This window comes from Tyto alba, unplaced genomic scaffold (genome assembly GCF_018691265.1).
Source record: "Tyto alba isolate M040663 unplaced genomic scaffold, T.alba_DEE_v4.0 Super-Scaffold_9, whole genome shotgun sequence".
In the NCBI taxonomy this organism is placed as follows: domain Eukaryota; kingdom Metazoa; phylum Chordata; class Aves; order Strigiformes; family Tytonidae; genus Tyto; species Tyto alba.
The window spans coordinates 23314786-23332556 of NW_024881330.1; the positions used below are offsets into that span (position 1 = coordinate 23314786).

General features: G+C 39.8%; 1 protein-coding gene across 2 annotated transcripts; it reads left to right on the forward strand.

Moving 5' to 3' along the window:
• On the forward strand, positions 1-16374 carry PABPC1 (poly(A) binding protein cytoplasmic 1). Of its 2 annotated transcripts, none has more exons than XM_032987881.2 (15): positions 1-776; positions 5660-5853; positions 5957-6072; positions 7840-7979; positions 9277-9371; positions 10930-11067; positions 11164-11259; positions 11530-11802; positions 11990-12083; positions 12273-12383; positions 13224-13378; positions 13814-13898; positions 14086-14216; positions 14515-14610; positions 15933-16374. In XM_032987881.2, exons 1-14 carry the CDS (start codon positions 584-586, stop codon positions 14605-14607), a joined length of 1914 nt encoding a protein of 637 aa, XP_032843772.2. In that variant the 5' UTR covers positions 1-583; the 3' UTR covers positions 14608-14610; positions 15933-16374. The 2 variants fall into 2 exon arrangements, with proteins under 2 accessions (XP_032843772.2, XP_032843773.2); XM_032987882.2 differs by having other exon boundaries at positions 7840-7970.
• The last annotated feature ends 1397 nt before the right edge of the window (positions 16375-17771 follow it).

A 17771-nucleotide genomic window follows, 5' to 3' on the forward strand; every position in this document is an offset into this window, starting at 1 on the left:
GGGGGCGGGGCGGGTATATATAGTGCGCGGCCGGGGCGGCGGCCTCCCCCTTGTCCCCCGGCCGCCGTCGGAGCTGTGTGCGCAGTGCGTGTGCTCCGGACACCCGGACACGCCGGCCCGGCCCCGCCGCACCATTTATTACTAAAAATATTAAAAAAGCCAAAAAAAATCCAAAAATCCTAAAAAAGCCTTTTAAAAAAAATAATAATCCTCCCCTTCTTCCACCTCCCGTCAACCTTCTGCAACCGGCCGGTTTGATATAAAATAACCCGGTGAAGCGAAGCCCCCGGACCCGGCGCAGCCGAGAGGAGACACACCGCGAGCCCGAACCCCGCCGAGGCCAGCAGCAGCCGCCGCCGCCACCTCCGCCAGGCCCGGCACGGAGTGAGCCAGAAACCACCCCCCCCCGCCCCTTCCACCCGCCGCCGCGCAGCCGCCTCCTGCAGCCGTTAAGTTTCGAATCCGCCCCCCCGGAGTGCCGCCCGCCACCGCCGGCCCCTGCCCTCACGGACCGCCGGGCCGCCGCGGCCTCCTCGCCTCGTCAGCGCCCCCCCCCCTCCCGCGCCCGGGAGACGGCGGCAGGATGAACCCCAGCGCCCCCAGCTACCCTATGGCCTCCCTCTACGTGGGGGACCTGCACCCCGACGTGACGGAGGCCATGCTCTACGAGAAGTTCAGCCCCGCCGGGCCCATCCTCTCCATCCGCGTCTGCAGGGACATGATCACCCGCCGGTCGCTCGGCTACGCCTATGTCAACTTCCAGCAGCCCGCCGACGGTGAGTGGCCGCGCTGCGGGCGGCGGGGGGGGGGGGGTGGTGGGGGGGTGAGGCGGCCTGAGGGGAGAACCGGGGCGGCCGCCGGCGGAGGAGCCATGTTTCTCCCCCGCCCCCACCCGCGCTCGGCGCGCCCGCCCGCCGCCGCCCCGCATCCATTTTCCGCCCCCCCCGCCCCGGTGCCGGTGTTGCTGGGACGCGGAGAGAACTTGGCGGAGGGAACGGGGGGGTGTGTGTGTGTTGGGGGGGGGGCGGTTTGGGGAAGTTTGCGGCGGGGCCGCGGCTGACACGCGGCCGGGGGCCGCCCGCGCCTCGTGGCGGGGAGCGGAGGGAAAGGGCGGGGGGGGGGGGGGGGAAGGTTTGTGGCGGGGTGGAGGAATGGGGGAGGCGCTTTCGCGCCCCGCCACGCCGGGAACCGAAAGCCGACACGGGGCTCCGGAGAGACAGACGGGAGTGGAAAGGCCCGTTCGCCAACGCCGAAAGCCGGGGCCTGACGGAGCTGCCCCGGCCGCGGGGAGGGCTTGGGGGGTGGGTGCACAGGCGGCTTTTCCACCGGCTGGCACGTCCGTGCGCGGCTGCAGCAGGAATCCCAGCGGAAGGCCAGCTTGAAGAAAACACCATAGTCATTAGCACCTTTTAATAACTACGCAGGAGCTGGGTGTGTATATGTGATTAAGAGGTCAAAAGAAGGAAGTAGGACGTACCGGGATGGCTTGGTGGTTTCGTAGACGTCCAGTCAAAGCACAGGCCAGAGCTTAATACCTTAAAACACCATGGCAGTTCTGTCACGTGTAGGGAGGGTTTGAAATTACTTGGGTGTCCTTTGCTTGCTCTTCTTTAGCAATCTGCATTCTGTTCCGTTTCTACTTGCACTAAACACTCTGACACTCAGTTTCCCAAGTTGTGTTTTCATTAAACTTGCTTTACACAATGTGTTGCTCGTTCTCTAAATCAGTAAAGAAACTTTCCATGTAGTTTGGGTCACATTTGCGCTAAGTTTGGCAAACCGGCTTGGTTCATCTGGAAGGTGTTTCGATGAAAGAACCTAATGTGACCGGTTCTAAGTTTCGTGGAGTCCAATTAAAAGAAAAAATAATTCAGCCAGCTAGAACATAGTTGATTTCAAGTACAGTTAAGTAAACAGCTTTCAGTTATAATGGTTTTATTTTTAAGCATATGAAAGTGAGATTTGAATTACAAACTTTTCAAGCAATTAGATAAACTGGCTTTCAAAATTGGCTGTAGTATATAGCCATTATCAGATCAGACTTCGGTGTACTGATGATATCTGTATGTAAGTAGTGAATGCTACTGTCTCATCTTTTTAATAGGCAGATATTTCACCTGTTATCAGCTCCTTTCAGAGAGCTTTTAATTTATTCAGCCATTGTTTATGATGAGATGATTTGAATGTTTGTTTTAACATACTTTGATTTCATTTGACATAAGCGTAAGGTATAGTTTACTCTGAAAAAGAAAAATAAGGGGTTAGTACAGTTCAATACTGTGAAATGATAATGTCAAGGCAGAAGATGAAGGTGATTCAAATGCTTCTCCTTAGTAACAACAGAATTCTGTAAGGGCCAATTTTATCATTGTCATTAGTTGAGCAACCTGTTCAACCTTACATTTTGTGACTTAGTTTATAATTTGACACGGGTGTGAACAACTACAGCTTTTTCACTTCAGCAGAGTTTGAGAACATGCTTCTTACAAAAATGCTGTTACCCCAAATGTTGTAAGTATTTTTCAGACTTTAGGAAGCACACATTTTATTCTACATTTTATTCTTAGTTCAGTTCAGCTAAAAGTATTTCTTACCTGTATCAAACTTGCATCTGGCACGTATCTGGAAGTACTTGTTTAAAATATACTTAAGTGGTATTGTGTGATTATACTTTTGCAACATTTTTAGAATCTGATGTTCTTGTCAAATACCTAGAGAGTATTTGCCGATTTTTTTTTTTCATAGATCATTCTATCCATTTACTGAAACCTTGAAATAGGAACTCTGAGGATGAGTGGTGGTTATAACAGTAATACTGGCTTCATTTTAATTCCAAACTAGCTGCCTTTTCTTGGGTTAGCCTAGTTCTTAGATAAATCTCAGGCTGTGCTTACTAAACAGCTAGTAACAACTAGCTTGGGTTTTGAAAAATGTCTTTGAAGGTGTGTTTGATACTACCAGCTGTCTGTAAACTAGGTATCTCAAAACTTCCAAAAACTAAGGAGGCCTGATGACACATTTGTGATGTATGCACACATTTCACAGTTGTGACTTCTGAATTTGAGTCATGGTCTGGAGTAAAACCCAGGCAACCTTGTTTAATCACTAAACTAGACATATTCTTGAGCAATCTGAAACTACACTTCTCTCTTCAGATTGTTTTGAATGGTTGTTTCCAGAGATTTATTGTTTTATAGCTATTATGATGTACGTTTAGCATTAAGTGTATATTCCATGTGATTTTGAAATTGTTAATAAAGTGGAATGTCCAGTTGCTCACGACTAAAATGGGAACTGGTGACTCATACAATAAAAGCTCCAGCAGAATCAGCAAAAGTACAGCATGGGTAGGTGTGTCCACTTGTTACCAAGTTAACTGCTGAATGGAATTGCCTCCTGCAAACTATGGGGCAGCCTTTTCTGGCCAAAATGTAATGAAAGCAAGCCAGTCCTACTAGTTGTGAATTTCATTGAGAGCAGCTTGTACCTGGTTGTGGATGTATGCTAGTAAAGGTTTAAAGTCTGTTGTGAAATGACAACGTGGTGTTGGTTAAGCAGAAATCTTTCAATTTCTTGTACAACTTCTCCATAGAAGAGATGAGAGCTGTTGAGAGTTTCCACGCTGTCCTTGTCTTTGTGAAGAAATTGCATTGCCCTAAGATAGATATTTACTATTAGTTGAGAATGGTAACATTTGCAAAGGCTAGTATGGACCCCCTTGGAGTCAGATGCCTGGGAAATATGTCCAGGAACACACATTTTTGAGGCGTGTCGGGATTATTCTAGAAGCAATTAGCATGAATTAGAAAAGCCTCTTTTCTAGTAAAGGAAGCCCTGTTACTACTTCTGGAAATAATGAACTGTTTGTTGCTGGCACTTTTGCTGGTGCTGGCAGTAATAATTCTAATGACTTCCAGGGCAATACCAAAGAGTTAGATCTTTCTGCTGTGACCAGTCTGAGAGCCACAGCTCCTGGGGTTTTTACCTTTTTTTCCCCCCCTCCTTTTGTAATGTAAAGTCTTCCAATGTTTTTTGTTTCTCATCGTCACTATCTAGGTTTTCTTTTCTCTCCTGCTTAATTTATATTAAAGTTTGTGAAAGCTTTGTTAACTTATTTAAAAGATTGGCAACGCTTATATTTTCTGTGGCTTCAGCTTAAATCAGTTGCTGACTTGCTACTGTTGTGTCAGTATGGTAATTGTATCAGCAGATGATTTATTTTTTATGAGAAAAGGCTAGATGTTTGTCTTGTTAGTTTCTACAGATGTCTTTCAGAGAATATAATCTTCAAATTTATTTGTAATCTGAAAACGTGGCAAGAGAGGATTTAAAAATGTGGTGTACCAGCTGAACCAGAGGCTGATTGCAAATTTTCTTTAGCCATGGTATCCAACAACATAGCTAAAGATAAAAGTAGCACTTAAAGAGCAAAAAAGTAAGATAAGATTTTTCACAGTGTGATTGGCTGTTGGTCCTTTTCCTAAGAAGAGCAATTAACTGACACGGTTACTGTTTTTAAACTAATACTAAACCGATTTCAGTCTTGTTAACATCACATTGCTCTGCTATATGCAAACTGCAGTGAAGTGAGTTAGTACCAATGGGTGTGACTTCAGGTGTTTGAGACTTTTTTCAGTTTTCTAGATGTACAGGAATAACAGTGAAAAGGCGCTGATGTAGAAGATCGTCAGATATGTCTGCCATACTTCAGAACTGTTGCTCTTTCTTGCTTAAATACCTTGTGAACTTAAAACATCACAGAGATGTCATGTTGCTCTGAAGGGATATGAAAACTGAAGAAGTCTTGATACTTCCCTATCTAAATACATTGAAATCCTAAATTCAGCCTTTGAAAAGTTATTTATGGAGTTCTACTGGAAAAACTGTTCCACTGGAGTAACAAACCCTGGTTTATGTTACTTCATTTTGCTGTTTTAATGCTTGCCTCTTTATTGAGCTTATATGTATTTCATCATGAGCTTTTCATATGTATATCATTTCAGATTTTCAAAATTAAGTGCGAGTTTTAAATCTTTGAACTGTCCCTTGCCCAGAAGTCTGTCACAGATCTGTCTTGTCGCTAAGAAAGTGGTGTGGAACAGCTGCCTGAACCAGGCCTGAACTCCACCTAGCAAAGAAATTTTTTCAGTTTAGAGGTATTGGTGATTTGGGAGTTCTTACATTAATGCTTGAAAAAGGCCTCACAGGCACAAGCTGTACCTCTAAAAGCATTTTTATTGATACAGTATACATCTGTGTGATGTGAGAGTGGCCAGCTGATTTTCACAAACGTTAAAACTTTTCCTCCTGTGGGATAAGTTGTCGTTGCCGTCACCCAATAAATTTTCTCCTGTCGCTATACCATCTTTTCATAGTGGGGTCCAATGCTTTAGGCTACTGGGATTTCTCCAGGTTGTTCATCTGGCTTGTGCTCCTTCCCATCCCCTAAGTGCAGCTTTTGCTGAGGAGTTTTTGCCAGTTTTTACTTGCATAAAACAGAGTGGGGTTTGTTTACATTGGAGGCTTGGGTTTGTATCGTGTTGGCAGTACTGGACTTAACGTAGTAAAAAATCTTATGGAGACTTGTACTTCAGATGCTATTTGTGTGCTTATTAAGATAACTTTACTGTTTCCTGCTAATTCCATGATGCTTTTCCAGCTGAACGAGCTTTGGATACCATGAACTTTGATGTCATTAAAGGCAAACCAGTACGCATCATGTGGTCTCAGCGTGATCCATCTCTACGCAAAAGCGGTGTAGGAAACATCTTCATCAAAAACTTGGACAAATCAATTGATAACAAAGCTTTGTATGACACATTTTCTGCTTTTGGAAACATCCTGTCTTGTAAGGTTAGTGGAGAATTATCAGTGCATTTAATGGTTTGACACAAAACCCCTCTATTTTATTCTAGAAACACTCCATAGGTATTACAACAGGGTTTTTCTTTAATAGGTGGTATGTGATGAAAATGGATCCAAGGGTTATGGATTTGTACATTTTGAGACACAAGAAGCTGCAGAAAGAGCTATTGAAAAAATGAATGGTATGCTGCTTAATGACCGCAAAGTGTAAGTACATAAATATGTAGTTTGGGGATCGACAGACTGAAATTCATTTTTCAGTGGACAAATATTTAAAGCCTACCTAGAAGAGACAGATTATTCTAAAAATCTCTAATTTTAAAGAGGATTTAGAATTTTAGTGTTAAGAATACTGTGAATTGTATCACCTGGCTATTCTAAAGGTAGAATAAGTTCAGAAAAGGCTAATAATGGACTAGGGAAAAAGTTGTTGTATTAATTGTCTTGCAAACCAATGCTATAATGAAGATTTGGGAACTTCTGGCTTTCTGATCTTACTGTTCTGATAAAATGCAATCAATCGGGTGTTCTGAATAATACTCTTACAGAGTTGTGAGATAGGTACATGGTCCATTTTTTGGATGAAACCTAACGCTCTAGAGTTACTCAGTCCTGAATAGTGGTCAGATTACACTAATGTTTTTATATGAATGTCTGTTAAAAGGCATATCTAGGAAATAGGAGTAGAAAATAAAACTTAGTATTTTAAATATGATCACTGTGCTATATTGTAGGAAAAAAATATTATTTGGCTGCTTGGTTAGTGATATCTAGGTCTAGGGGTGGGGCAAGTGTGCCTCACAGCTATGCCTAGGGGATCATTATGGTATTTGATATAGTTGCAAAAGAATAGCGCAAATCCTTGAGAGGATTTTGAAAAAGGATAACAGAAATCAGTGTTAGTTTACCATCATGGATTACTTTTACATGTAGAAATGGATGGACAGAGCCACATACAGGAAAAAACATACCTTTTTAAACCTTTTTCCTGCTTGTTCTGTGCTTGACTGTCATACTGTGGGTGTTTTAATTCAGCTTATATATTTATACAACCTTTTTAAACTGGTAAAAGGTCAGCATGTAGTCATAAAAGCACGTGATTTACATAAAATTTGTTTGGTAAAATACATCATGAGTTAATTTTGCTTTGAATTTCTATTCAGGTTAGGCTCTTTAAAGTGAATTAAAGTACTTCACTCACTATGAAAATCTGCCAAACACATTGTACTATCATTCTTCCCATTCTCGGTTACTATAAATTGGGTGAAGTTGTCAAAGTTTAAAGAAATGTTGAGTTATTGTATGGAGCGTTACATTGTCAGATTTGGAACTGTAAAGTTGGGCGATACAATCAAATTTGAGAACAAAAGTCTACTACAAATCAGAAATCGGTGATAGCCACATAACATTTGTACTAGAGCAGTTCCTTGGGCTTGCAGAGTGGTGTGATCAGCTTCTGTTCTTTCTGTGATGGTATGAACTGACCTTTGGTGTTCCCAGACAATTTGCAGTGGTATTTGACTAAAGAGCAAGTTGAGCCATTTATTTCTCTATGCCTATTAACAAAACAAACAAAAGTCCTGCTTTGATACAGGCTGGAAAGGTGTGTAAGGGAGATGGGGAGGTTAGTTAAATATCCCTTGCTTAAAAACTGGATTGGAGAATGGCAACCGCTTTAAGGCTGCCAAGTTTTTGGTATGGCAGAGGGATTGTGCTGATTTCTGTTTAGCCACTTTACGTAGTACTCTTTTCCATTGTCCAGCTCCTGTTGTCAAAGGCTGATTTATAAGAGTGAACAATCTTGCCAATGGCTTGAAAGTATTTTTATGCTAGTAACTGTGATAAGCACACTGATCTAGCAAGGGATAGTGAAATTGTTTTTCTGATGGAGATTTGATGACAGAGGATTAAATTAAATTTTTAAACCTTGACAGACTTGCTTTAATCTACACTATTATGTTCTCTTTTAACTAGATTTGTTGGAAGGTTTAAATCCCGCAAGGAACGTGAGGCAGAGCTTGGAGCCAGAGCAAAGGAATTCACCAATGTTTACATCAAGAATTTTGGAGAAGACATGGATGATGAGAGACTTAAGGAACTCTTTGGCAAGTTTGGTAATGTCTTAAACTTTATATAAACACAAGCGAGCTTCAGCTTATATCTTATCTGTACAGTGCCCCATAATACAAGGAATCAACTGACTGTCTGATGGTGATTTAAAAAAAAAAAAGGTACTTAAAGTTGGTACTTAATTCTGATTTCAGGTTCTACATGCGGTAATATCCACTGCAGGATTTTAAATAGGCAGACTAGAATATATATAATCTTGCTATCACAATTGTTTTTGATAATCTGAAAATAATTTGTTTGAAATAGTCTTTTGAATGGGTTTTGCAAATTTTAAGTTGCAATTAGGAGTGTTTTCTGTTTTAGTACAGATTGGTTTTATGAATTCACTGCAGGATACATGACAAATAAGGTTGCTATTGCCTTCATTGACCTGCAGACTTATCTTTACTCAGAGTATCTTTGCTTTCATTCTTTAGTTGCATTGTGGCAGTTGACCTAATACAAAATTATAAGGAAACTTTCCATTGGCAAGCTATTTGGTTCTCTCTTGATCCTCGGTTATGCACAGAGCAAAATTATGGCAGGCATATGATCGTGATCTAGTAATGTATATGATGTGTCACCATTGAAATAGAAAATGGCAAATTCCTTAGCTCAATTAGAGGTTCTTATACTGGTTTATTTTCAGACTCGGCTTTTTTTCTTGTGTTTTTTTTCCTGCATGCTTTTGTTGTTTTTCAGTGGATATCATGTAAAGCAAGAGAAAGCCCTGTATATGAGATATTCTACAGCAATCCTAAGCAGCATTTACATGAAATGCCTTTCCAGTATTGAAGTATCTGTGGCTGATATGGTAGTGAATTTAGCTACTAATATCTTTCTCAGTTGAGACTGTGAACTGCGATTTTTTTCAAAGGTTTGAAACTGCTGAACTGCGATGGCCTTTCACCTGGATAAATGGTGAAGAAAGGCCTCCTCCTCTCTAGCTTTCAGTAGCTGTTTCAGGGGATGGAAGTACTAATGCTTTTTAAATGTTGTAATTTTTAATGAGAAAAACAATTTCATTCACTTTGAGGTGAAATTTCTACCCCATTTTTGTTGAAAATACAGTAGGAGAGAAGTTCAGTATGTCAGACTTTAGCCACAATGGCTGAAGTTCAGCGTCGGGACAAATCAGCAATTTTGTATTAATGGGTGATGTTTACTAGACACTTAATGAAACAGGAGTCCTTTGTAATAAAAGTGAAACAAAATAAATCTTAAGACTTCTAAACACGATGTTCACAATGTGAAGAGAATACACTCTGTACACAAAGCGTGAGTATTTCATTTTCTTTTTAGGTCCTGCCCTAAGTGTGAAAGTTATGACCGATGAGAGTGGAAAATCCAAAGGCTTTGGCTTCGTTAGTTTTGAAAGACATGAAGATGCCCAAAAAGTAAGCTTTTGGACTTCACTTTAGGAATTTTATAACTGAGACCCAAATATGTTTCACTGAGTGATTCGAAATCTTGTGAATTTAATAAGGGTTTGTAATTGGTCTGGGACAAGCCAAAAACAGGTGTCTGCTTCCTAAATGACTTAACGTAGTTTCTGTCATTCAGAATGCTTTCTTACCAGCAAATGTCTGTTGATTTCAGCAGCCTATTAAGTCAAGATACACTGAGACAGCTGGAACTAGTGTAGAAATTGGGAATCTTGAATAATTTAATAACCTGTTGTAGTTGGGCTTAAAGGTCTCTCTGAAATTTGGACTCCCTCATGCTGGGCAACATACAAGCATAGTAAATTTTTACATCTCTGCAAAACCCAGATGAATCATTGGATCCAATTTGGTTGCACAAAACATTTGTGCAAGGCAGAAAAGACTGTGTTTTCGTACTTCAGCACTGCAAAGTCAGCAGGAAAGCTATTAGTTTTATGGAGCATGTTTGGCACAGCTGTAAGAAAATAATCAGAGCCCTGTGTTGCTGCTTTTACTATGGAGAGTAACTTTGGAAGAAGGGTCCTTTTAATTCATGTATATGTCTATAATGTGACGGTGTGCTGTATAGCTTAATTCTTTGTCATCTGGTTGCTTCGATGTGTCAGTTGACTGTGGCAGTAGGGACATAGCATCAGGAGAAAAACTCAGCACAGAACAAATCAGGGCAACAAACGACGTTTGCTTTTCAAAAGGCGTTTTGGTGATTTGTCAGTGGTGCAAGTGTACAAGCAAGAGATTAGAACAAATCCTGTCTGTCTTACATCTACATTGTTCAGTCTTGCATACATTCATTGATGAATTGTTTCACTTACCGTAGTCAGAATCACATGTTGCGTGTTTGAAATAACATAACATTCTAATATCTCAGTAAATAGGTGTTTAATGGCTTTGATCATGAATGTATACAGTAAACCAGTGACTTCTGGTTTTAAATTAATTCAATAAATCTGCACCAGAGTTTTCACATCTTAATAGTTGTAACTCAACATAAAGGAAAAAAGTTCATATTTTCAAGCTCTTTAAGTATTTCCATAATGAAAGATTAAAAAAACCCCAAACATATATGTTTAACACAGTGTAAGAAAATCTGACAGATACTACCATTTCGGGTATTACTTTTAAAAACTGAAGTCAGGTGTATGAATTGGAGCTTTTCAACTTAATTTTCTTTCTTTTTTTTTTTTGCCTTCAGCAAGATAAGGCTGGAGTTAAAAGTAGTTCTTCATTATGTGACTTGATTTTATTTTTTTTTCCAACCTTATAAGCAATGGATTTTTTCCATCCCTCTGACTTTCCTTTACCTAGACAGAAGCACCCTCACAAAGTAATTTCCATTTTACTTTAAGCAGGGAAGTCTTGGGATATTTTGTTTCAGCTAGTGGTATTTCATATGGATTGGCTTTTTTCTGGAATCCCTACGTAACGTTTTATATTCTAATTACATTGTTTTTTGTATGCCTGGAAAACACTGGAATACAAAGCACTGCTAACTTCTTGTTTATTAATGAAGGCTGTAGATGAGATGAATGGAAAAGAGCTCAATGGAAAACAAATCTATGTTGGCCGAGCTCAGAAAAAGGTGGAAAGACAGACGGAGCTGAAGCGCAAGTTTGAGCAAATGAAGCAGGACAGGATCACCAGATACCAGGTTCAGTTTCAATTCACGAGGACTAATTTTATTCTGTGATATTTTTAGATTTACACAAACCATTTGTTTTCAAAAATAACTTGCCTGTTTTTTTAGGGTGTAAACCTTTACGTGAAAAATCTTGATGATGGGATTGATGATGAGCGTCTTCGAAAAGAATTCTCCCCATTTGGTACAATCACTAGTGCAAAGGTAAAGTAGAGTTTATAGGCTGTGCTCATAATTTCTCTGAAAATTAAGTGATTCATTTTTTCAGTGCAGTAATGTGCTCATTATTACTTCACTGAGATTTTCATCTGTATTCAGTAAACAGTTACCTGTTAAGCAATTCTATTCCTTTTTATAAATCAATTCAGTAAAACAAATGTGTGGTCTCACTTCTAGGAAGCTGAAAAAATAAACTCGTGCAACTTGCATAGATACAACATTCTCTTGTTTTAAAACTAAATTTGGTGCTGACAGGTCATGATGGAAGGCGGTCGCAGCAAAGGGTTTGGATTTGTATGCTTTTCATCACCAGAAGAAGCCACCAAAGCTGTCACAGAAATGAATGGAAGAATCGTGGCTACTAAACCATTATATGTAGCTCTAGCCCAGCGTAAAGAAGAGCGCCAAGCTCATCTCACCAACCAGTATATGCAGAGAATGGCAAGTGTAAGAGCAGTACCTAATCCTGTAATCAACCCTTACCAACCAGCACCTCCTTCAGGTTACTTCATGGCAGCTATCCCACAGGTATGTATAGACATGAGTAACTGAATGTTTTGTACTGTGTATAAAACCTGTTTAGATTTAACAGTAAATATAACTATTTGCATGTGTCTGTAATTTCATCATTCTAATTTCATAGCAGAAAGGGGATGGACTGTTGAGCGCGCCCTTCAGAGATAACAAAGTTACACAATGTTTTTATATTTGACAGACTCAGAACCGTGCTGCATACTATCCTACTAATCAACTCGCTCAACTTGCTAGACCTAGTCCTCGCTGGACTGCTCAGGGTGCCAGACCACATCGTAAGTCACTTTTTTAACTCTTCCCAGTGACTGTGATAAGCTCCATGGCATTTACCTTTGCACTTTTAAATACATTTTCACAGCATTACAGTATCGGTCTTCTCTTTGCCATGGTAGTGGTATTACTTCTGAACTCTTACACTATTCAGTGTTTCAGCGGGGTAACTTAATTTATTTTCTCTAAAACAGCATTCCAAAACATGCCTGGTGCTATCCGCCCAGCAGCACCCAGACCACCATTTAGTACCATGAGACCAGCTTCCTCACAAGTTCCACGAGTCATGTCAACGCAACGTGTTGGTGAGTTTCATTTATGCAAACTTTAAGTATTAGACTTCCCTTTTTAAATTTTGCTGATTCAGAATGATCTCTCAAAAGTACTCGTCTAGTTCAATATCACATGTGGTAACACCTCTCCTTTTCTGACTCCTACTAAATGAGTAAGCTAGCATCACCTTCTAGGAGTTGCTTTAAATATTGTCCCAGCAAAGAGTAATGCTGTGGCCCCATTTCTTTAGCATGTAGTGTATCTTGTTTTAGTGTGGAATTTAATAATACTCTATGACAGCTGCTGCCATTTCTAAACATTGTTGTGGCAATTGTAATAATAGGTTGCATGTAGAAATTCTGAGATGATAGAATTTTAGCTTTACTATTTTGTCATAGAATACTGTGAGCCAGTGTCATGTCTGCACATCACTGAATGAACCAGAATTGATTATTAATGGAGTCTTAATTCTCTCAGAATGTATTAGGCAGTAGTATTTCTTAGCTGTCTACTTCACGAAAGCATCATTTTTAGAATGACTATCGACGTAATGTACTCAGGAAATCGGTTGTCCTTTGAGGTTAGAATTAAATTAATACTCAATCAAAGTGAATGTTTTCTCACGGATCTTTTTTCAGTAGCGTGTAAGAAAAGCAATTAATTAGTGAAGTGACTGGAAAGTAACATCCAGTAAATTCTGAGCTTTGAACCTTCAGATATCGCCAGTGATGTGACAGTTGAAAATACTACTGAGATGAATCTATAGGTATTCTGTTTGGGCTGGTTTGGGGGTTTTTCTGTAACTTGTGTAGTATAGGCTAAATTCAAAAAAATTTAATTATTCACATACAGAATTATGTTGTTTTTTTCAGCCAATACATCAACACAAACAATGGGTCCACGTCCTGCAGCAGCAGCTACTGCAGCTACTCCTGCTGTACGCACAGTACCACAATACAAATATGCTGCAGGTGTTCGCAATCCTCAGCAGCATCTTAATACACAGCCACAGGTTGCTATGCAGCAGGTATGTAATTTTAGGAACTGGTCCATGCTTTTGCAGTTGTTTTTGGCAGAAGAAAGAGGGGGGCACTTATGATTGAGTTGTCTTTGTTATTCTAGAATTCAGGGTCTGCATTGTTACAGCCTTGTGGTTCTGAGTACATTTCAAGTTCACCTGAGACAGGATGTGATCCTGTGTTACTTCATATTTTCCAGTTGCTTGATACCTCCTTAGCCTGTATTCTCCTTGTGTTTGCTCCACAATGGAGCGGTTGATACTAATCTCCAGCATCACTCAGCTCTAACCAGCACTATTTGATTAAATTGACTTAATTTTAATTTCTATGTTTCTGACAGTGTAGGCATTATTTATGCTGATTTGTGGAACATTGGATATTTGAAGATGAACCTCATTATGAACTGGAATTTAATTTTGTAATGGTGTTAAATTAATTTGCAGCCTGCTGTCCATGTGCAAGGTCAGGAACCCTTGACTGCTTCCATGTTGGCTTCTGCCCCCCCACAAGAACAAAAGCAGATGTTAGGTATGTACATGATACCTTTCTCTATGCCTTGTAGCAGAAGGACAGTCAAAGCATGCTTTTATCAATCTTAAAATGTGGATTAAATGGTTTTAGCAGTTGAACAAGGTGTTTGTTTCCCTTTTTCCTTAAATCTAGGCTGTGTTTGTCAGATGAGATTTGTCACTCTGGTTAACTCCTTTCTCTCCAGGTGAACGTCTATTTCCTCTCATTCAAAGCATGCACCCTACTCTGGCGGGTAAGATCACTGGTATGTTGTTGGAGATTGACAACTCTGAACTCCTCCACATGCTCGAGTCTCCTGAGTCTCTTCGTTCGAAGGTAAGTGGACTTTTTCCTTACACTAGTTTTATCAGCAGTTAAGTCTACACTAATTTAACAGGTGTTTATGCTGGCACAGTGGAGTAGCAGCAGTGCAACAGTGGCCCAGGGCTAGAAGTTAGAATATGCTCTTTCATGGGGTGGCAGTGGCTTACATTAGCATGAACTGGAACTGTAATGTTATCCTTTTTAACAATGCGGGCATTGTTTGTATGTTTAATTTAAACTGTTTCATTACCTTAAATATACAGAAATTACACGGCTTCCCTTTATTAACTTTTCCTTTTTTACTTAACAGGTTGATGAAGCTGTAGCCGTACTACAAGCCCACCAAGCTAAAGAGGCTGCTCAAAAGGCAGTTAATAATCCTACTGGGGTTCCAAGTGTTTAATAAGTAAGTTTTCTGAGCACTGTAGTTTTATAGGTTGACTGGGGCAATAGTCCTTAGTCCATGGCCTTATAAGCAGCATGCTTTTTGGTTCTGTGGCTGCAAATGATACAGAGAGTAGCAGCTATGGTCACAGTTGTAAACAGATTTTGTGCTCAATCCTGTTGTCCAGTTCTGTAGCTCTTGGTTAGCAAGTGCTACTGGCACTTCATCTTGCATATTTAGCTGGAATTAAAGCATTGTTTTTAACAGCATACTTAGCTGACATTAGTTACAGGCATGTGTGCAAATAGGTTCTGTCAAACTGCTATTCGTACAGTTGTTTAAGAGGAACTTGTAGAATTGAAGTAAGCTTAAAATGATACTCCAGCCCTATTTTTTCTTAGAAGTTAGATAGCTTATTTACACCATAATTTTTACATTCTTACCAGAATTGAAAATTAGACAGTAATTAAAAGCCTAAACTACATATCGTATTGACTTCACCTTTTGGTGAATTTAATGTCAATTAAAATATTTATTTTCTTTACTGCCTTCTGGGTGCTTAGTATCTTAGTTTTGTCTGACGGGAAGAGGCAAAAGGTGTTATCTACAATTTTGAAAGGCGGAAGCGTTGTGAAGTTGAGGATGATATAGAAGTCTATTCTCTATTTAGTCCAGTTAGGTTTTGCCTGTCTATAAACTTTCCATATTTATAGCTATCAGTTGAAGGTGCCTGCTTTAACATTTGATCGCTTCGAATTTTCTTTTTACTTGGTCTTTTCATTTCTGCAATTTTTCCTTTTGGAGGCAGAATTTGACTCGTGTTTTCCCCACATTTTCTTTTTGATACTTTTTTCTTGCTACTTGACAATTCCACACTGGAGATAAACAAGTGCTGAATAAGATGTCTGTCCTAAACTAAGATGTGCAAACTTAGAGAGCATTTCTCTGTATACTCCATAATGTTTAGTAATTGGAAAGCACAAATACTGCTACTGTAGTTACTTGAGCCTTGCTTGGCATGCTGGCCTTGAGAGTAGAGGTGACCTGCAGTCAAGTTAGTTACAGTAACAAATTACTGTGTAGCCATTGTCCAAGGCCATGCTGTGCAAAGTACTGTTTAGTTCAAGGCTCAGTTTTGTATTCCAAGTGTCACAGACTTGGGATACTTTACTTCCATGGTCTCTAAAAGTTGAGGGGGATACTCGTGATACACTGCTTGTAAAGAACTTTAGTGTGATTGATACTGTGAAAGCCCAAAGTACTGTATAGTTGCAGAAAACATGTTGGAAAACAAAAGGTCCTGCTTTAGTTTCAAAACCTAACAACATTATTTTTGTTTGCAGAGAGATCCGGGACTACAATCTAGAACTTCGCTTCACCGAAGAAAAAAAAAATCTAAACATGGAAAAACTATTAAATATCGAGAAAAACATTGCAAAATATAAAATAAATAAAAAAAGGAAAGGAAACTTTGAAGCTTATGTACAGAGCAACGCCGGGGCTAGCAAAACAAATGCTAGTCCTAGATTACTTATTGATTTAAAATTTAAAAAAAAATAGTAAAATAAAAAATACAAATTAATGTTTTATAAACCCGGGGGAAAAGAATTTTCAGCACAGTACAAAAATTTAAAGCATTCCTTTCTTTAATTTTGTAATTCTTTACTGTGGAAAAGCTCAGAATATCACCACTGTTTTAGTTGACAGTGTGAATTGATAGCTGAGCAAAGAAACGTAATTTGGATTATAAAATTCTTGGTTTAATAAAAATTCCTTAAACACTGATTTATTTGTGATGGTTTCTTTTGTACAGTGTACTTCTGATAAGGTTGTCATTCAGAATGCCAAGTTAAAATCCCAGTCAGTAGTATGTTTTAGCAGTTTCTAGAGAAGATTAGCCTACATTTAGCCACCTGTTACTGATAATATAAACTCAGGCATTAAAACAAAGCAAAAGAGCAGCTCGATCCGTATCTGGATTAAATCCTTAATAGCATGATGTCTGAGCTCTTGTCATTGTCTAATTAGAAGTAGACCTTTAAATACCCTACCTTGAGATGATCAGTAAGAAATGTTATAAAAGTCCTGTGTTGGAACTGTAACATACCAACACATCCCATTTGATCACCTGCATGTGGTGCTTGTTCTCACAGGTTTTGGTGGAAGGAACAATGTCTGCACAGGTCTCTGTCTGTGTCTTCAGATGCCTGATGAACCGTGAGATGGAGGCAGAGTCATATGGATATAGGTGAATGAGTAAGGATTGTCTACAATAGTCAGTGCCTTTTTAAAATAAGTTACTGTTTGAGGTAAATCTGATCTGATAGGACCTCGTGTGTTAGTCACTAAAAAGAGCATCCAAGCAAATGACCAGTGGCAGCAAAAGTGAGAAGAGCCAACACTTGCACATGAACTGTTTAATTTGCTACATAACCTTACTGAGGTGGAGAGTTTTGCAGGATTTAAAACTGTTGAACGCATAATCAAGAGACCGTGACAAGAGCTTTTGGTGTAAAACAAACTTTCACTGTGTAAGTTAGCAGGTACATTGAAGTTGGCTGCCTAGAGTTGGGTTATCCTACGGTTGCTGCCTTTCTTTCCATCTTCCTTCAAGGGAGTACTTTCTGCAGATTTGCAGAATAAGAGGCATTTTCTACCCAGTTTAGCCCATAATTGGCTCGGTAAGTTGCTTAGTGAAAATTAATAATGGAGGGGGAGAAGCAGTGAAGATGGCATGTGCTTTTACAGAGAAAAAAGAAAAACCTGGCAGACTGGGATGGGGAAGAGGGAGGAAGATCTGTTAGTTGTGGCAGAAGACCTGACCTTTAGCCACCATCGGGCTCCAGTTGCTGCACTTAAAGGGTATGGAATTGCAGGAAGGAAGGGGTTTGTGAGCTTTTTCTGGAAGGCCCTCTGAAATCCATGTTGTATGGGGGGATGCCACATTCTTTGGAGTTATTGTTGCAGTCTTCCAACCCTACAGTATGCTTTCTCAAGTCCCTCAAAAGACGATTCAAGAGTGCCCTTATGTTTCCCCTTGTATGAATATTTTCAGACCAGATTTTTTCTGTTAAGTGAATTTGAGAAATAAGCCTAGCATAGAGAGGGGAAACTGGTCTGGTGCAAGTGAATCCTATTTAAAATCCTTCACTATAAAAGCATTAGGTTAGGCCTGTACAATT

What these genes read in the sequence shown, in the direction of transcription:
- PABPC1 (XM_032987881.2), top strand. Translation starts at nt 584, where the DNA reads ATGAACCCCAGCGCCCCCAGCTACCCTATGGCCTCCCTCTACGTGGGG. An exon ending in TCATGGCAGCTATCCCACAG is followed by an intron (nt 11,803 to 11,989) that starts GTATGTATAGAC and finishes TATATTTGACAG; the next exon opens with ACTCAGAACCGTGCTGCATA. An exon ending in AGAACAAAAGCAGATGTTAG is followed by an intron (nt 13,899 to 14,085) that starts GTATGTACATGA and finishes CTTTCTCTCCAG; the next exon opens with GTGAACGTCTATTTCCTCTC.